The sequence below is a fragment of the Oncorhynchus kisutch genome, linkage group LG23, assembly GCF_002021735.2.
Source record: "Oncorhynchus kisutch isolate 150728-3 linkage group LG23, Okis_V2, whole genome shotgun sequence".
Lineage (NCBI taxonomy): Eukaryota > Metazoa > Chordata > Actinopteri > Salmoniformes > Salmonidae > Oncorhynchus > Oncorhynchus kisutch.
Window position 1 is genome coordinate 35,910,303 of NC_034196.2, and position 21,056 is coordinate 35,931,358.

General features: G+C 42.6%; 1 protein-coding gene across 2 annotated transcripts; it reads right to left on the reverse strand.

Annotated features, from left to right (window-relative positions):
* Positions 1-312: 312 nt before the first annotated feature.
* LOC109868474 (TBC1 domain family member 13) lies at positions 313-21,051 on the reverse strand. Of its 2 annotated transcripts, none has more exons than XM_031802815.1 (12): positions 20,954-21,051; positions 18,487-18,560; positions 18,276-18,316; positions 18,085-18,146; positions 13,248-13,347; positions 12,994-13,076; positions 12,557-12,716; positions 10,328-10,538; positions 7,155-7,318; positions 6,706-6,863; positions 6,371-6,428; positions 313-6,255 (listed from the first exon to the last, which is right to left on the reverse strand). In XM_031802815.1, the coding sequence occupies exons 1-12, from the start codon at positions 20,974-20,976 to the stop codon at positions 6,190-6,192; spliced, it is 1,200 nt and encodes a 399-aa protein (XP_031658675.1). In that variant the 5' UTR covers positions 20,977-21,051; the 3' UTR covers positions 313-6,189. The 2 variants fall into 2 exon arrangements, with proteins under 2 accessions (XP_031658675.1, XP_031658674.1); XM_031802814.1 differs by having other exon boundaries at positions 6,706-6,866.
* Between the last annotated feature and the right edge of the window lie 5 nt (positions 21,052-21,056).

Here is a 21,056-nt window from a genome sequence, read left to right on the forward strand (position 1 = left end):
AAGGGAGGGGTTTCCATGGAAACAAGCTGCTGAAAGCTCAGTACCAAACCAAGTTTAATAACCAGTGATGCTGTACCACTATGTGGCAGGATTTCTAAAATCTGGAAGTCATTGTATATTTTTACCAATCATTCAACCATAGTCCCATCATCAAGGTTCTGATATTTATACAAAATAGCCTAAGTATTTGAATCATCATTACAAATGTAGCCGTGATTTATTAAATTAAAGTAATACTTTAGGTCAAAAGCAGAACATCAATAGTGAAAATGTCCGATACAAATTGACAGAATCTCACAATTATTTAATTGATACCATCGTTGAAATATTTATTGTTCAGTTGCAAACACTGTAAACACCAGTATAGAACTCCAATACTAAGATACTGTATATACCCATACAAAAATGTAGTCATGCAAAAAAACAAGAGAAGAGTGTCATACAGACAGACACGCATACACACGCAGCATACACACGCAGCATACACTTATGCATACGAACAAACACACACGGTTCATAAAGAGTTAAACTGTTTCAGGATGAAAATACATAGAGCAGAGTACACATAAAAAATAACTTCAGATGTGGACGCTTCATATCCCAGCTCGAAAAAGCTACTTCAGTTTACAACATCCCTTAGACCAATGCTGCCCAAGGTTAATATTTAACAAGGTAGCAATACAAATGTTACATAGTAGCAATAAGATAACCATTAGAAAGAGAGAGTAAAGATTGATGTTAATAACCAAAGAGTGGTGTTTTCCGCCACACAAATATATAAGTTAGGAGACAAGTTATTTATCTGCTAGACATTCATTCTGACCCGCTTTCTCACCATCCCACCCTTGTGTGACTGTCCTTGTCTATCAGTGTTTTGTTACTTGTCATGTTTGTTTGTGGACCCAGGATGAATAGCTGCTGCCTCTGCAAAAGCAAATGGGGATAAAAAAAAAAACACAACCCCCCCCAACAAAAAAAAACTGCACAATGTAAACCAAAAAGACAAATCATTCTTTCTTGCATTTGTTGTTCAGGCACATGAGATGAGTGGAAAAAAAGCAACAACAAAATGTACTGCTACACCTTTGTAGAGCACTCCCTACTAGGGTTTTGAGGTCAATTTATGACCTGAATTGAGATAATTAAATTGGAATTCATGGTTTAGTCCTTTCAGCTCTGTGAACACGAGGTCGGAGCTAGGGCAAGGCGCTAACACGTTTTGCATGTCAGCAATCAAGATTTCAAAATATATAACTTTTAAAATAAAGCCGGCGTGATGCATTTTTTTGATCATACCAGCTGTATTTCTGTATATTGAAAGTTATACATCTTGAAAACTTGATTGCTGACATGCAAAACATTTTTGGAACTTTCTCAAAAATGGACTAATGAAACAAATAGCAAAAGATAGTTTTGGGGTGGAATTTTCCTTTAAGGAGAGGGAGGAGACATTACATTGAAAGGAAGTGATTTAGAAGCTTTGGAACTCAGCCAATCACTCAAGTTCACCAGGGAAGATGCATTTGGGATTAAGTCTCCCTTGGTTAAGAGCCCTTAAAGTACAGACAATCGATCTAAACTTGACCTAAACATGGCACCTTTCTTTTCCCTCCTATTTCACAAGCTATTAAACAGAAGGGGCGAGAGGAAGCAGTTGGTATCAGAAACATTGCCAATATAAACCTCAGAAATATTTGAATACTTTTCGAAATATTGTTTTTCTTCCTGGCCTAGTCTACAGACTTCAGAGCTCTGCAGCGAAGAGCCTGTGTCCCATTCTCTCCCCTCTTACACTGCTTCACGCCCCCACATGTTTCTTCTGCCAGCGTGCTCCGCTCCCTTTTCAGATGCAGAGCCATTGGTGACCTCACCTTACAAAACCAATATGGATGGAGGAAACACCCCCATGTGTTACTAATAACCCCACAATGCTGGGGCTCTGTGGTCTACATTAAACCACAGCACTGAGGGGGTGGAGAATGTGAGAGTGAAAAGAGAGAGGGGAGAGAGAGAGATGGACAGAAAGAGGGAGGGAGAAGAATGGGAGAAATGAGGGAAAGCAACACAGGGAAAGGGTGTAAAGTAAAAACTGTACTTGTTGCACACTTGGCATTTATTATAAAAGGGCCTGAAACTACACAAAGAAGAGCCCTTAGAGAAGAATATGGCTACACATAGCATTGTCAAATTCCTGATGTAATCACTATACAGATTTATATAATCGCCACTGGCAACAATGCAATGTTGTCCTTCCACATAGTCAAAGACGTTAAGGATTTTTAAGACAATGGAGGATATGTCAAATCAGAGCACAACACGCTGGACAATTTACATTGTTGCCCTGTGTAGCAGTGGCATGACAAACATTCATCTGACACCAAGGACAATGTGGTGCGAATAACAGACAACGACAAAAGACTGTTCAGCCATGTTAAATTCAACAGAGGATAAATGTTACAGAAAAAGACATCGACATGCAGGATTACAAAATATATTCTTATATTTCATGATGAGTATGCATACTCCCTATCTAGCCCTGTTATTCTCAAGTCCACAATTATAGTAGCTTTTTGCCACATAGGATTTGCTGTCTACCGTCAAACGGTTGGCAGAGATGAGACCAGAGGCAGTGAGCTGCTTTCTAAAACAGTCTCAATATAGCTGTAAAACAGATAGTTTGTGGTCCACAAATTGAATGTCTGCTGGATGAGAAACAGAGCGATATGATAAAAGGGAGAATGGCAGTGCATGGCGGTTGGCAGGCAGACTGTGGCAGGGGGCCTACTGTCTTGCTGCTAGCCCTATCCTGGACAAGCCCTCAAAATCACAGGGCAAGGAGGGGAGGAAGAGGTGGAAGAAAGGCAAGAGCCATGGAAAAATTGAAAAAAGTAAAGGGAAAAAATGGTGATAGAGCAAGAACGAGAAAATGTTCGAGAACCATAAACCATTCATCATTGACAACAAACGTTTGTGAATCACAGGAAGACAAGACTTTCCTTCTTTGTCATTACTGAACCTTCAAGGGGGGATTTGTCACTGTTTATATACATTCATTAAAAGGTTCAATGCAGCTGGTTTTCCCCCACACCAGTATCAAATTATTTCTAGGTAACAATTAAGTACCTTACTGTGATTGTTTGAAATTAAAATGATCAAAAAGAAAAAAATAGCTTCTTAGCAAAGAGCAATTTCTCAAGCAAGATCTTGGCTAAGAGTGTCAGGGAGTGTTCTGACTAGGGAGGGGGAACTGAAAACTAGCTGTTATTGGCAGAGAGGTTTGGAAATCTTTATTAACCAATTCACCACATGGTGATGTCACCATGGAAGGCCAAAACTCCCTCACACCAAAACAAGCTGAAATTTCAGGAAGTATTTTCAAACAGCTCTTACACTAAAAGGGCATTGTCATAATTTTCACAATGTCAGTATGAATCCAACCTCGGTGTGGAAATATATGTAAAACACAGGGAAATCAAGTTTTTGACTGCACTGGGCCTTTAAGATCAAGACATGATTATAGACACACTGATCGACCAAGCCAAGCTGTTTGAACTAGGAGTGTTCCCATTTCATTCAGTGTCAAAATACTCAGCACAGTATCTCTTACTACCTCACTTTAGTACAATAAAGCCACATTGAACCATCGCTAGTCACAGACTGTCAATTTGTACCAATTCCTGTCTAGGCTATTTTTCAGTAGGAAGATACCATCTTGTTACTGAAATAGTGTTAGAATGTAGACTAATACCATCTTGTTACTGAAATAGTGTTAGAATGTAGACTAATACCATCTTGCCACTGAAATAGTGTTAGAATGTAGACTAATACCATCTTGTTACTGAAATAGTGTTAGAATGTAGACTAATACCATCTTGTTACTGAAATAGTGTTAGAATGTAGACTAATACCATCTTGTTACTGAAATAGTGTTAGAATGTAGACTAATACCATCTTGCCACTGAAATAGTGTTAGAATGTAGACTAATACCATCTTGTTACTGAAATAGTGTTAGAATGTAGACTAATACCATCTTGCCACTGAAATAGTGTTAGAATGTAGACTAATACCATCTTGCTACTGAAATAGTGTTAGAATGTAGACTAATACCATCTTGTTACTGAAATAGTGTTAGAATGTAGACTAATACCATCTCGCTACTGAAATAGTGTTAGAATGTAGACTGAAGCCTCCTGAGTGGCGCAGTGGTCTAAGACACTGCATCGCAGTGCAACAGTAGCTATGCCACTAGAGATTCTGGGTTTGAGTCCAGTGTCTGTCGCAGCCGGCCGCGGCCTGGGAGACCCATGGGGTGGTGCACAATTGGCCCAGCATCGTCCGAGTTAGGGGAAGGTTTGGCTGCCAGGGATGTCCTTGTCCCATCGCACACTAGCGCCTCCTTTGGCGGTCCGGGCGCAGTGCACGGTCACCAGGTGTACAGTGTTTCCTCCGACACATTGGTGTGGATGGCTTCTGGGTTAAGTGGGCATTGTGTCAAGAAGCAGTTGGTTGGGTTGTGTTGGAGGACGCACGGCTCTCGGCCTTCACCTCTCCCGAGACTGTACAGGAGTTGCAGCTATGAGACAATTGGAGACCACGAAATTGGGGAGAAAAAGATGTAAAAAGAAAAGAATATAGACTGATACCATCTTCCCACTGAAAGGGATGGTGATACTTGGAATTTCTAGGGAATGCTAATAAAACTGAAAAGCAAACAGTAAAAAGGTAACTGTTGTATCATTCTCACAATATTGATGAAAACAAAGCAAGTCATTATCTGTGTACTTTAAAGTATCACATTATTATGAAGGTCCTACTGTTTGAAAAGGTAAATACATTTCAAGGGTGTCTTAGCTTTGTGGTAAGTGTTAGCGTTTAAAAAATAAAATAATCTATAACATTCAATCATAGTGATTTTAAGTAATCAACTCCTTAATTTTTCAACTCTTATCTGTCAACTCCATTATGTGAATACATAAATGTTATCATCATAGCCTTTCAATGTCAGTCATTTATCCATGATAAATATTCTGCTACTATTATCAATCATTTGTTCTCTGTAATAATCTTACAGTATGCAGAGCAAAATGTGTTATGCTTCATTTACAAGACGTCATTCATGTTTAATGTATTCTGGTTTATTCTGGACACTCAATGCGACCAGAGATAGGTCAAAATATATTATTAAAAAATGAATGCCCAATTTAATTGGATTGATTTGTTTGCTTAGTAATGCCCTCACATCAAAAGCAACCATATCATCGTTATCAAGGTATCAATTTCAGTTAGGTTAGTGGGTCAGACAGCAAGTAGCCTAGTGGTTAAGAGCTTTAGGACAGTAACCGAAAGGTCGCTGGTTCGAATTCAGAAGCCGACTAGGTGATCAATCTGCCGATGTGCCCTTGAGCAAGGCACTTAACCCTAATTGCACCTGTAAGTCGCTCTGGATAAGAGCTTCTGCTACATGACACACAGAAATAAACAAAAAAAAGTTTCACATCCCATTGGTTTGACAGCAAACATACATTAATATTGCCGACTCCATAGACACGGAATCAGGTTACATCCAGCTATAAACTGTCCAGACGTGTAGCTCATGTGCGTAGAGTAAATATCTGAGCACGGTCATGAAAACAGAGAGAGAGGATGCTTGCGTTGAGGCCCAATGTCATAACAATCTATACTTTAAAGCAAACCCTGTGGCAACATTTTTTTTGCTGTTGTTGTGGTTAGTCTTTACAAGGTAGTAATATATTTCATCTTAATGATAAAAATAAAAAACCTTCACTTTGACAGTAAAAAAAAAAAGTTATTCCCAACCCACTAAAAAGAAATACCCTAAAAAAAACCTGGGAGTGTGATATTCGCCCTGGCAGACTTTATAATGATGCTTCTGTTGTAATTGTTACTGTGGTTTCTCTGCTTCATATATGCAGATTTGTACACTTTTTTTCAAGTGTTCAGTGCAAAAATAAATAGCTTGAGGCCACACACCCTCCCAGTGGAAAAACTGTCAGGCCGTGAGAGTGAGATGACAAGCCTAAGTACCGAGTTTGGTTGCTCCGACCAACCTTGTACCAAACCTGGCGCCAGGTGTCTTCCTCTCCCTCCTTTGTTGTGCCCAGGGTTATCAGTTTAATGTTGCATCCTCCCCTCCCCAACCAAGGAAGGGAGAAGGGAGGTAGGGGTGGCTATGACCCGTCCTGAAGCTGCTTGGCCTTGGCCAGGATGGTGTGGACATCTGAGATGGGGTAGTCCTGAAGAAGACCAGAGACAATCCGCTAAAACGTCAAGTAAAACCACCGTAGTCACCTAAAACATTACCTACATTGGCCACACTGTTTTTGAAAAGATCCTTTCAGATGGTCTTACCTGCAGCAGTCTCATGTTGATCGTGAAGTCGCCTGCCAGCAACTGATCTCGAATCAGTCTGAAACCACACAGGACAGACATGCTAATCAGAACAGAAATAACAAACAATGCATATCATATTGTAAGATGCAGACACGTATCTTACTAGTATCCAATTCCACCAAAATCCTATCCAATTCCATCCAAATTCAAGTGCATACCAGAATTGCATTGCATTCTTCTCCATGTTCAATTCAACAGACTTGGGGAATTGGGGCGGAGGTCAATCTGTGGGTAGGGGTGTTCCAGCCCAAAGGGCTGTGGTTCGTGACTAGGGAGGACAGACGGGAACTCACACGAGCATGGCGCAGCAGACCAGGATGAGGAAGTTGAAGCGGTCCTGGTCGGAAAAGAGCGTGTCCCAGATGCGGATGACGTCGGGCAGGAGGAACTCCTGAGACAGCAGCAGGGTCAGCCAGCGGAAGGTGAAGTACTGAGGCTTGATGTTCTGCTCCTGCTGTTAAAGAGAAGGGAGTTAGGGGGTTGAAATATTGAACTAGCCTCCATAATAACTACAAACATCATAACATTATCCCACTAAATGAATTCATCAAATGAAGTGTTGGTTTTGATTAGGAGGTGCATGGGGAAAATTAATAGGTAAACAGATCAAATGTGTAACCCCCCCCCCCCCTATACCCCTATGAACTTGTATCCTTTCAGAGCCGTGAAGATGAGTCAACAAGGGCCCAGGAAAAGGGCATAGGGATGGCTTTGGGACTGGGCCCAGGAGTCCCTCGCTCACCAGTTTAATGTAGAGCTCCATGTCCTTCTCCTTGAGCATGGAGTAGACGCTCTCCATCTTGTAGGTGATGCCGCACTGTGAGTCGTCCAGACTCTTGATGAACATGTCCCGGTTCTCCGACATCAGGTTGGTGAAACAGAAGAAGGTGTCCGCCTCAGCGTGCTCTGATTGGTTGGACGGTCAATTAGTAAACCAGTCAATCAATCAGTCAATCGTGCCCTAACTAGTTTCAATTGTGTCTGTCTGTCTATATATGACAGACGATAAAATACTTCTAAATGGAGGTCAAGCAATATATATCTGAGAATTAGAAGTGATCGGGAAGAAGGGGGGGTCCCTCATTTGTCCTCTAGCTGGCAGTCCTGAATCAGTTAGCTTGATCCATTCCATCACAGAACACCCATTCCATCACAGAACACCCATTCCTTCACAGAACACCCATTCCTTCACAGAACACCCATTCCTTCACAGAACACCCATTCCTTCACAGAACACCCATTCCTTCACAGAACACCCATTCCTTCACAGAACAGTAGCACTCTGATGCAGACTAGTGCAATCCCCATCGAGACCGTGTCTGTGCCTTGACCTAGGTTGGGCAAAACTAAACATGGCGGTGTTTGCCTTAGCAATCTCACTAGGATAAAGACCTCCTCCATTCCTGTCATTATTGAAAGAGATCATGATACCAAAGGCAATTATAGTCAATGAACTAATCACTGATCATAATCTTGATGTGATTGGCCTGAAACATGGCTTAAGCCTGATGAATTTACTGTGTTAAATGAGGCCTCCCCTCCTGGCTACACTAGTGACCATATCCCCGTGCATCCCGCAAAGGCGGAGGTGTTGATAACATTTACGATAGCAAATTTCAATTTACAAAATAAAAAATGACGTTTTCGTCTTTTGAGCTTCTAGTCATGAAATCTATGCAGCCTACTCAATCACTTTTTATAGCTACTGTTTCCAGACCTCCTGGGCCATATACAGCGTTCCTCATTGAGTTCCCTGAATTCCTATCGGACCTTGTAGTAATAGCAGATAATATTCTAATCTTTGGTGACTTTAATATTCACATGGAAAAGTCCACAGACCCACTCCAAAAGGCTTTCGGAGCCATCATCGACTCAGTGGGTTTTGTCCAACATGTCTCTGGACCTACTCACTGTCACATTCATACTCTGGACCTAGTTTTGTCCCATTGAATAAATGTTGTGGATCTTAATGTTTTTCCTCATAATCCTGGACTATCGGACCACCATTTTATTACATTTGCAACAAATAATCTGCTCAGACCCCAACCAAGGAACATCAAAAGTCGTGCTATAAATTCACAGACAACGTCTGGTTCCTTTTTAGGACCACTATTGTTTTCATTATACATTTTACCTCTTGGGGATGTCATTCGAAAACATAATGTTAACTTTCACTGCTATGCAGATGACACACAGCTGTACATTTCAATGAAACATGGTGAAGCCCCAAAATTGCCCTTGCTAGAAGCATGTGTTTCAGACATAAGGAAGTGGATGGCTGCAAACTTTCTACTTTTAAACTCGGACAAAACAGAGATGCTTGTTCTAGGTCCCAAGAAACAAAGAGATCTTCTGTTGAATCTGACAATTAATCTTAATGGTTGTACAGTCGTCTCAAATAAAACTGTGAAGGACCTCGGCGTTACTCTGGACCCTGATCTCTCTTTTGAAGAACATATCAAGACTGTTTCAAGGACAGCTTTTTTTCATCTACGTAACATTGCAAAAATCAGAAACTTTCTGTCCAAAAATGATGCAGAAAAATTAATCCATGCTTTTGTCACTTCTAGGTTAGACTACTGCAATGCTCTACTTTCCTGCTACCCGGACAAAGCACTAAATAAACTTCAGTTGGTACTAAATACGGCTGCTAGAATCCTGACTAGAACCAAAATATTTGATCATATTACTCCAGTGCTAGCCTCCCTACACTGGCTTCCTGTCAAGGCAAGGGCTGATTTCAAGGTTTTACTGCTAACCTACAAAGCATTACATGGGCTTGCTCCTACCTATCTCTCTGATTTGGTCCTGCCGTACATACCTACACGTACGCTACGGTCATAAGACGCAGGCCTCCTAATTGTCCCTAGAATTTCTAAGCAAACATCTGGAGGCAGGGCTTTCTCCTATAGAGCTCAATTTTTATGGAATGGTCTGCCTACCCATGTGAGACGCAAACTCGGTCTCAAACTTTAAGTCTTTACTGAAGACTCATCTCTTCAGTGGGTCATATGATTGAGTGTAGTCTGGCCCAGGAGTGTGAAGGTGAACGGAAAGGCTCTGGAGCAACGAACCGGCCTTGCTGTCTCTGCCTGGCCGGTTCCCCTATTTCCACTGGGATTCTCTGCCTCTAACCCTATTACAGGGGCTGAGTCACTGGCTTACTAGGGCTCTTTCATACCGTCCCTAGGAGGGGTGTGTCACTTGAGTGGGTTGAGTCACTGATGTGATCTTCCTGTCTGGGTTGGCGCCCCACCTTGGGTTGTGCCGTGGCGGAGATCTTTGTGGGCTATACTCAGCCTTGTCTCAGGATGGTAAGTTGGTTGTTGAAGACAACCCTCTAGTGGTGTGGGGGCTGTGCTTTGGCAAAGTGGGTGGGGTTATATCCTTCCTGTTTGGCCCTGTCTGGGGGTGTCATCGGATGGGGCCACAGTGTCTCCTGACCCCTCCTGTCTCAGCCTCCAGTATTTATGCTGCAGTAGTTTATGTGTTGGGGAGCTAGGGTCAGTTTGTTATATCTGGAGTACTTCTCCTGTCCTATCCTGTGTCCTGTGTGAATTTAAGTAATTCGCATAAGTGATCTGCGCATAAGTGATCTGATTATATTACAACACATTTCCTATATTCTCTCTTTCTCTCTCTCAGAGGACCTGAGCCCTAGGACCATGCCTCAGGACTACCTGACATGATGACTCCTTGTGGACTGGGGACAGCAAAGTTTCTGTACAGCACTTTGAGATATCAGCTGATGTACGAAGGGCTATATAAATCAATTTGATTTGCAATGGGACTATCAGAGAGAAGTAGCAGCAAATAGAGCTGATATTTGCCATTAATACAACAGAATAGTACTTTATTAGTCCATCTACACTACAGAGGTGTCTACTGCTCTGCTCCCAAGAAACCTCCACCCACCTCTCCACTTGTCGTTGGGGTCGGTAGCGAAGGTGTAGTAGAGGGGTCCCACCACCTCGTTCATGCCCTGCACGTAGGCGATGCCCGGGTTGAGCTTAGCGTAGATGAACAGGATGCGCTCCACCACCTCCCAGTGGGCCTCACAGCCATTGGGCAGCACCTCGTACTCATTGGAAGGGTACAGGTTGAGGGCCTTGCCCGGGGAGCTCACCTGAAGAGGGGGGAGGTAAAGAGGGGAAAGGGTGTGTAGAGAGGAGAGGAGAGAATGGGTAGGAGAGAGAGGGGGGGGGGGGGGGGGGGTTTAGGCCCAGTCCAAAAACAACCACTACCCCCCGAGGCAGGCGCTTGTGTAGATCTGAACAGATTAGATGGGTATGAGGAATATGGACAACATTTCTACCATATTGCTTATCCACAAGCAACAGTTATAAAAGCAGCATGACAGCTCTCGCCATGGAAGAAACGCATTGGCGAGGGGAATCCACAAAGATTGGAATTCAAATTCTAGTTCATTGTTATAGAATGGAAATGGACACAAGCCGAATACACCCATAAGTCAAATAGGGTTATCAAGCCAATATCGGAGGGGTATACTACAAAGCAGAATCAATTTCAATAAACAACCAGAAATAAGTTAATTACACCATGCCCATTTCAAACTCAACTTTCTAAAAAGGTTTTTTTATTTTTTTAAGTTAGAATATTTCAGAATATTTAGGCAAGTTAGCTGGACAACTCTCATTGATCCTGCTTTGTAGTATCCCCCTTGCCAAACTTGCCGAGACCTTGCATACTCACCACAGCTTGTGCATCGTGACCGCATTGCTTAAAGCAGAAGAGTAGGGTGGGGGAATGAACATAACACAGGGTAGTAGAGTCAGCACTACTGCCAACGGAATAGTGTTTTCTGTTGTCTCTTTTCCCTATTGTTACCTAAACAATGTCACCCTGCCGCCTATGGGAGTGAAACATTGACAAATCAAATATTCTTGGATGCATATACAGTTTAGCAGGTGTTATGTCAGTTGCAGTGTAATGCGTATGTTCCTAGTTCCTATTAATCAATGCAAACAAGCACAATATATATATATATTTTTTAATGATCAAATATTTTGAATAGCAGTAGATATACTGTATAAATAGTATGTAAACATTAAAGTGACCAGTGTTCAGTGACTATGTACATAGGGCAGCAGTCCCTAAGATGCAGGGTAGGCTGTGGCTCGGATGGCTGAGGTCCTTAGATGATATTTTTGGCCTTCCTGTGACACCAGGTGCTGATGATGTCCTGGAGGGCAGGCAGTGTGCACCAGGTTACACGTTGGGCTGACTGCACCAGCCTCTGGAGAGCCCTGCGGTTGCGGACGGTGCAATTGCTCTACCAGGTGGTGATACAGCCTGACAGGATGCTCTCAATTTTGCATCTGTAGAAATTCCTGAGGGTCTTAGGAGCAAAGCCGAATTTCTTCACTGTCGGTGTGATCTGACCATTTCTGGTCCTCAGTGATGTGCACACAGAGGAACTTGAAGCGTTTGACCCTCTCCACTGGGGCACCGTCGATGTGGATGGGGGCGTGTCGATGTGGATGGGGTGTGCTCTCTCTGTTGTCTCTTGTAGTCCAGGATCAGTTGAGGGAGGTTATTTTCCTAGCAACACTCTGCCAGGGCAATCCCCTCTTCCCTGTAGGCTGTCTCGTCGATGTTGGTAATCAGGTCTAACACCGTTGTGTCGTCAGCAAACTTGATGATTCAGTTGGAGGCGTGCGTGGTCACGCAGTCGTGGGTGAACAGGGAGTACAGGAGGGGATCAGTGTGTTGAGGATCAGTGTAGCAGAGGTGTTGTTGCTTACCTTCACCACCTGGGGTCGGCCCGTCAGGAAATCTAGGATACCGTTGCACAGGGCGGGTTTCAGACACAGGGCCCTGAGTTTAGTGATGAGCTCAGAAGGCACAATGGTGTTGAAGGCTGAGCTGTCGTCGATGAACAGCATTCTTACACAGGTATTCCTCGTCACATTTAGCATTTGAGTCATTTAGCTGACGCTCTTTTCCAGAGCTATAAGGGTAAAGTGCCTTGCTCAAGGGCACGTCGACAGATATTTCAACTAGTCGGCTCGGTGATTAGAACCAGTAACCTTTCGGTTAGTGGCCCAACGCTCAACTGCTAGGCTACCTGCCAAATAAAACGGACACATACACAGACTCTCTCTCTCTGTTGGTCAGACTCACATTGGTGACCCCGCTGCGGTTGCGGTCCACAGTCTGGGCCTTGAGGGTGGTCTGTTCCACACGGCACCTGAGGGTCTCATAGTCATTCTGGGGGTCCAGGATCAGCTGGCATGGGTAGTCTGTGGGCCACTGGAAGAAGGCCATGTCTGGGTACAGACGCCTGCCATTACAGAAATACATTAGTTAGTTAGCACTTAATAGTTATAATCCTCTTTGTTCCTTTGTGGAATAGAAGACATCCTTCCATGAGAGAAAGCCACTGCTGCTGACCTTCTGCCTATTTAGAGATGGTATTCCATGACAGGCTACTGGAATACATTAATAGACTATTCATTAATGCGCGGCCCGGCTCTGGAGGACGAGTTACTAATAATACAAGAAGATATTCACTTCACAGTCAGCTAAAGAAGTGCCTAGCTTGTTGCCAAGCTACCTACCTGACATCTTTATCAATCTGCAGCAGCACCTCGTTGTCTCTGAAGTAGTTGTTCCACTTGCTCTCTGGGCTGGGGTTGAGAGGCTGAGAGATTGAAAGAAAGTTAGAAAGACGGAATTAAAATTAATGAATGGGAAAATTCGGTAAAAGTTCCTGTGTATTAGCCGAGACAACCCAGCGGTGTGTATCAGAGTAGGAAATTGGTCTATTTTGGGGGGGGGGGGGGGTGAAGAAGGAGGGAGAGGAGGAACTCACGTGGTCCTCCATGGTCACGTCCTCTCTGGAGAGGCCCAGGTTGGCCTTAGCGATGCCGGGCTGGATAATCATCTCCTTCAGGAACTGGGAATAACCCTCCCTGTGGGCACAAAATTAAATACAGTATTCTATTGTATCTCGACGCCCGTGGATTAACGCAAGAGTCAGGGACTATCGGAGGTCAGCTAATCCTAATTGTTTCATTTCAGGAGTTCAATTTGACCGAGAATTGGACTTAGTGAAATTGACTAGACTCAGCAAAATGACATCATCATGGACATGCTGCCATATTTCTTATACCAATCGAATTCTGAATTGACTAGGGGCTAGGGGTTGTTTCGGGACGGGGCCATTCAAAGCATTCCAGGCAGGCTGAATCAAACAGTCAAAGGATTTCAATAATTGAGTAAGGAGGGAGCCAATAGAAAGAGCAGAATCGCCACCATCGTATCCCCTGTCTAGAGCCGACCCGATATAGCTGTCCTGAGCCGGGTGTGTTGTGTTCTAGTGTGATATTTTAATAGGCCATGTTCCATTATGAATCAGCTGGTGTCTAGGGATGCTTGGTAAAATCTAAAAAAAAAGATTCCCAAAGTAAACTCCAGCGAGACAGGGGGGGGATATACTTGACCAAGAATTGGTTAGTTACCAAGGTATAATTCTGTCATTGATTAAAATGCTGAGATGGAAGGATATACAAAGTGGCTCAGTCTTGATCAGTTCATGTTTTCATGCTCTATATAAAAAAGGCCTCAAAGGACTGAGTCAAAAGTCACTACATCTAGAGATGGTTTCATTTTCCCTTTAACCATTCAAACTAGGGCTGGGCGATATATCGAAATAATTAGATTTTCCAAATGCCTGAATCAAGTTTAGTATTTTTCGTTTTATGAGCGTTTATGAGCGCTTGTTTTCATTTAGTCTTTTTGGTCCCGTCTCGTTCGCTCCTTCTGTGCTGTGCACCTACCCATTTACACCAGAGATCTGTATATAATGACGGGATGCTCATGTCTCCGCCCTAACAATGGGAGTCGTCGGCGGGAAGGCAGGCGATAGATTTTTGCGAGAGTGAAACCTCTCGTGTTGCCTCTTTCATCCATCCATCCCCTCCCCCTACCACTCACAACAACAAAGGTGAGAGATCACCTCTCTGACAAACCGTTTCAACACGATATTTGCATTTTAGGTTTGGTTCAACAGAAATCGGTCATATGGACACCGAAACATATGGAGACATTATTTTACTATAAATAGAAGAGAATTTTACCTTTCGAACCAAACCCGTTTATGTTTCAACTACTCCAATTTTGAGCAGAAACTACTAAAATTGATGTACCACTGAACATTAATTCTGGAAAATGTATGCTCAGCTTGTTGAGCGTGCGCATTACGGTACCATGTATCGCTAGCAGCATTTTAGTCAAATAAAGATTGTTATACTAGCTGTTTAGTCTGTGTTTTATAGATGTGCAATAAGCATAAAACAATTACAAGAAATTGGCAACTTGTTCTCATTCTGAAAAATAAGGAAAGCCACTTGATTTCAACATCTGAATAAAGTGGACAGGCTAACATCCTTTTAAACAGTTTGAGATGGACAGAAGGTTGTGTTAATAACTATTCAACTGTTTTGCCTGGTTAGCTGGAATTCAGAGCTTGTTTAATTATACCTAGATCCAAGTTGAATAAATGTGAAATATAAATCTTAGCTGGCTACTCACTATCACGTGGGCTTGTGCTTGAGAGATTGTTTATAAGACCTGTGTTCATTTTCTAAAACGTCTGCTGCATTATTAGCGACTGTTCATTATGGTAACCAGAACCATGATAGTTCTGGTTACATTTGTAACAAAAAGGGCAGTTTTATAGACAGACCTGAAACCGAAATCAGTGATTATTGCAACAACAAAAAAAAAGCAAGTACAACTATTTTGATAAAATAATGTAATGATTAGTGGGTCTTATGTTTGTGGAAGGAATATATTCAGCCTAGGTATAATTTACCAAGCTCTGAATTCATTAGATTATTGCTGACTGTTTTAAATGCAGTGTATTTGACCTTAAATTGGACAACAAAGCTTATGAGAAAAAAAGTAAATTATCATACATTCAGAAAATATTCAGACCCCTTGACTTTTTCCACATTTTGTTACATTACAGCCTTATTCTAAAATGGACTAAATTGTCCCCCCCCCCCCCCCCCCCCCCAAATCTACACACAATACCATGATGACAAAGCAAACACCGTTTTTTTGTATTTTGCAAATTTATAACAAATAAAAAAACGGAAATATGACATTTACATAAGTATTCAGACACATTTACTCAGTACTTTGTTGAAGCACCTATGCCGGCGATTACAGCCTCAAGTCTTCTTGGGTACCCTCCAAACTCATCATTAAGCTCGAGACCCTGGGTCTCGACGCCGTCCAGTGCAACTGGATCCTGGACTTTGACGGGCCGCCGCCACAACATCTTCACCCCGCTGATCCGGAACGCTGGGGCCCCACAAGGGTGCGTTCTCAGCCCTCTCCTGTACTCCCTGTTCACCCATGACTGTGTGGCCATGCACGCCTCCAACTCAATCATCAAGTTTGCAGACAACACAACAGTGGTAGGCTTGATTACCAACAACAACGAGAAGGCCTATAGGAAGGAGGTGAGGGCCCTCAGAGTGTGGTGTCAGGAAAATAACCTCACAATCAGCATCAACAAAACAAAGGAGATGATCGTGGACTTCAGGAAACAGCAGAGGAGCAGCCCCCTATCCACATTGACGGGACAGTAGTGGAGAAGGTGGAAAGTTAAGTTCCTTGGCATACACATCACGGACAAACTGAAATTGTCCACCCACACACAGTGTGGTGAAGAAGGCGCAACAGCGCCTCTTCAACCTCAGGAGGCTAAAGAAATCTGGCTTGTCAGCGAAAACACAAAACTTCTACCGATGCACAATCGAGAGCATCCTGTCGGGCTGTATCACCGCCTGGTACGGCAACTGCACCGCCCACAACCGTAAGGCTCTCCAGAGGGTAGGGAGGTCTGCACAAAGCATCACTGGGGTCCAACTACCTGCCCTCCAGGACACCTACACCACCCAATGGTGTAGGAAGGCCAAAAAGATCATCAAGGACAACAACCACCCGAGCCACTGCCTGTTCACCCCGCTATCATCCAGAAGGCAAGGTCAGTACAGGTGCATCAAAGCTGGGACCGAGAGACTGAAAAACAGCTTCTATCTCAAGGCCATCAGACTGTTAAACAGCCATCACTAACATTGAGTGGCTGCTGCCAACATACTCAAATCTCTAGCCACTTTAATAATTAAAAATTGGATGTAATAAATGTATCACTAGTCACTTTATATAATGTTTACATACCCTACATGAATCATCTCATATGTATATACTGTACTCTATACCATCTACAGCACCTTGCCTATGCCGCACGGCAATCTCTCATCCATATATGTATATGTAGATATTCTTATTCATTCCTTTACACTTGTGTGTATGAGGTAGTTGTTATGAAATTGTTAGATTACTTGTTAGATATTACTGCACGGTGGGAACTAGAAGCACAAGTATTTCGCTACACTCGCATTAACATCTGCTAACCATGTGTATGTGACCAATAAAATTTGATTTGTACGACACCAAAAGCTTGGCACACCTGTATTTGGGGAGTTGGTCCCATTCTTCTCTGCAGATCCTCTCAAGCTCTGTCAGGTTGGATGGGGAGTGTTGGTGCACAAGTATTTTCCGGTCTCTCCAGAGATGTTCGATCGGGTTCAAGTCCGGGCTCTTGCTCTGGGCTACTCAAGGACATTCAGAGACGTGTCCCAAAGCCACTCCTACATTGTCTTGGCAGTGTGCTTAGGGTTGTTGTCCTGTTGGAAGGTGAACCTTTGACCCCAGTTTGAGATCCTGAGTGCTCTGGAGCATCAAGGATCTCTGTACTTTGCTCCATTCATCTTTCCCTCGATTCCGACTAGTCTCCCAGTCCCTGCTGCTGAAAAACATCCAGACAGCATGATACTGCCACCCCCATGCTTCACCGTAGGGATGGTGCCAAGTTTCCTCCAGACGTGACACTTTGCATTCAGGCCAAAGAGTTCAATCTTGGTTTACCTTTTACTGAGGAGTGGCTTCCGTCTGGCCACTCTACCATAAAGGCCTAATTGGTGTAGTGCTGCAGAGATGGTTGTCTTTCTGGAAGGTTCTCCCATCTTCACAGAGGAACTCTGATGCTCTGTCAGAGTGACCATCGGGTTCTTGGTCATCTCCCTGACCAAGGCCCTTCTCCCCCGATTACTCAGTTCGCTTTAATGCTGTGTTCTTAGGGACCTTCTTGGTACCCTTACCCAGATCTGTGCCTGGATACAATCCTGTCTCAGAGATCTCCGGACATTTCCTTCAACCTCATGGCTTGGTTTTTGCTCTGACATGCACGGTAAACTGTGGGACCTTATATAGACAGGTGTGTGCCTTTCCAAATTATGTCCAATCAATTGAATTTACCACAGGTTGACTCCAATCAAGTTGTAAAAACATCTCAAGGATGATCAATGGAAACAGGATGCACCTGAGCTCAATTTCAAGTCTCATAGCAAAGAGTATGAACACTTATGTAAATAAGGTATTTCTGTTGAATTTTTTATAAATTGGCCAAAAAAGTTCATTATTTTTTATTTAAAAAAGGGGTTTTCGCTTTGTCATTATTGGGTATATTGTGTAGACTGGTGAGGATTTGTATTTATTTAATCCATTTAAGAACAAGGCTGTAACATAACAAATAATCAAATAATTGATGTCCATCAGTACTGGAGACATTTTACCTCTGCTTTTTGAGAAAGGAGTCCCACATCGTCTGGTCCAGAGGCAGGTAGTTTAGAAGGACCTGGAAACATGGAAGCAAGTCACCCGAAATAAGAATCCCAATCACTCACAGATAAGATTAGAAAAACAGGCTGAAACTAATACTACATACTGTAGATTAAAATCTATTAAAATGGGTGGAGCAACTCACTTTCCAGCAAAGTGCACGGATGCCTCCTTCAAATGGGATACCTGAGAGAGAGATAGGAGGGTGGAGGAGAGAAGGAGGAATGACAAAAAAAGATGAATACAGGATAAGATAAAGTGAAATAAGGAGACATAATAAGGAGACATAATAAAATACTAAGTAAAAACACATGAAAAAATTACATTCTAGAAATGAAAGCAAAGTTTTTTCTCACCGCTGAAGCAAAGTTCCCGGAGTGCATTCAAGTCTAGCTTCTCTTCACTCAAGGCCACCTTGAATTCCTGGATCCTTTAATTGTACAAGAAAGGGGAAAATAACATCAATATAGGCTGTGGTGTAAGAAGCATACTGTGTGCTGCATTCATGTAAATCTTAAAATATACAGACATGGCTTAATGCCTCCCATGAAGAATAAGGAGGGACACAGTCCCATAATGCCTCATTCAGATTATGCACATGTAGCTGACCGAAAACAGGAGAGGGTGTTGTAGGTGGGTAGACTCATGATTATTTATCTATGAGAAGAAGGATAGATGCAATCTACACAGGGCTGCACAGTGCCATGTGTTTACCTTATACATTCCCTGGGGAGTCGTTCATGTGGCCATTAATGTGGCTAGAAAAGGAGGAGATTCTGACCAATTGCCCCTCCCCACTAACTTGGTACCAATAGCCATAAACCCCCAGTACAACATAATTGATTTGTCCAACTTCCACCTCAGACAGCTGCTCAGGTAAGTCTTTGAAATGCAGATTTACCAACACAACCTGCTCCAACTGTTCTTATGGTACAAAAAAAGCATATTAAATGGAGGGACTTTGGCAGAATGCCCTTTTAATGGTTTGTAACACTTGAATTACCCATTAAATATACAGTACCGCCACTAGTTTATACGTGCAAACATCCTCCTGACAGCTGGACTGCATGGGTACAGTGATACCTATGTGATCAATGCCTGTCCTCTGTCCTCCTGTCATGATCAGCTGACAATCGAGCCAAATCACAGTACCCATTGGTGTGGTGGTTAGGCTACATTATCACTAAAAGGAAAATAAGCATTGATTCTCCCAGAGGAAATCAAAATAGATTGTGGTTGATTGATTGTTGTGATTTATCCCAAAATAATTAAAGGCTTAGGCTATACAGCAGTGCTTAGGCTATACAGCAGTGCTTAGGCTATACAGCAGGGCTTTGGCTAAAGCTGAACGCTCAGTGTTAGCTTTTAGAAAGAGGTGCATGCAGAACTGACAGGGTTGGCTATACAACATCAGAGAGTTAGCTATATCTGTGATGTTCTGATTTTGTTCTAACCTACTGAAGAGAACCAAAGCAAGAGATATGATATCAATCTAGTATGCCTTTCTCCTGTAATAGCTATTTATCTTTTTCCTGGACAGCTACATCCTGTTTGTCATGGCTCCCTCCAAAACGGCAGACAATCAGCAAAGTTGCTGGGCGCTATTCAAAGGGAAATACAGTTAACTTGTTTATTATCAAGCAACAGCCCTCACGAGACACCAGTCCTGACCACAGATCACGAACTTCAATACGAGGTCAAATTACTTTGCTGTTACAATTAAACCCTAAAGTGGGCTACCCTTCATAACATTGGATCTATTATCATAACATTGGATCCATTATTTTCCTGGAACAAGAAAGTCCAAAAGCAAAAGTGAATAGTAGCCTAAAAACAAGGGAAGCTTTAATAATTAATAGCCAAAGTTTGACAACATTTCAGCCATCACAGAAAATAGGTTACCATAGTAGGCATATGAACAGTTTTATTTAGCCATAAATAGCAGGCCCCTAAATAGATTCAAATCAAGTAAATTAGTGTGTCCTGCTTGAACTGCCCCTGTCTTACAAGGGTTGAAAGGGATGTCCCGTCAGCATTTGCATTGTATAGGTCAAATGTAATGCATCATACCACCATTGTACCTTGATTAGGCTATTCTGTATTTCTCCTTGTCTTGTGGATTATCAATAGCTGACATTAAGTCAAATACGACACACAGGTTTGACTGTCTCTAGTCTAAAGTGGTCTCAGTTTGTCGTGATAACTTGATCAGTGGAGAATGTGGGTATGTTAGTAACCTAAGTTGCATAATTGCATTTGAGGAATTAGGTAGTACAAGTTCTGCATTCTCTTAGGCCAGTCCTTCCTCAACAGTTTAACGTTAGCCACTACCTAGTTCATTGAAAACCTCGAAATAAATGGCCCTTTAGGGTTCCTTCAGTTTAAATTGAATTCTAACTATTAATAGTTACAGTCACTGAAATAGACAAACATGATAGTTGTGTCTACGCTTGAGCAAAAAAATATATCTTATCCCCATACAGTAGATAGTTAGCTAGATACGAAACAATTATTTCATTCAAGCAGGGTTTGGGGGGTAATATTGTCTGCAATGTAGTACAATACAGAAGCGAGCACTTTCATCGATATTGATACCAGATGCCTTCCCATTTCGTCGAGACAACGGGCTAACGTTAGCTAGCTAGCGTTAGCTAACCAGTTGGCTAAAGTGAGCCTACAGAGCTTTTGGAGTCTACCACATAATACACGAACAATTAGCTACAGAGAACGCACCACAAGAGATTGCCACAAAACGTACATGACATTTCCACGAATTTGTTATTATGGCCCACTGTCCATTCATAAATCAAATGTACACCTCACCTGCTTCGGTACGAGCTCGACATGTTGGAAGAATCCAAAAGCTAGACCTGTGTGCCACAAGAAAAATAGTCCGATGGGGAAACATACAACATTTAGTAAAAAC

What these genes read in the sequence shown, in the direction of transcription:
- LOC109868474 (XM_031802814.1), bottom strand. Translation starts at nt 20,976, where the DNA reads ATGTCGAGCTCGTACCGAAGCAG. An exon ending in TCGAGCTCGTACCGAAGCAG is followed by an intron (nt 18,561 to 20,953) that starts GTGAGGTGTACA and finishes GTACAATTAAAG; the next exon opens with GATCCAGGAATTCAAGGTGG. An exon ending in TCCGTGCACTTTGCTGGAAA is followed by an intron (nt 18,147 to 18,275) that starts GTGAGTTGCTCC and finishes CCATGTTTCCAG; the next exon opens with GTCCTTCTAAACTACCTGCC.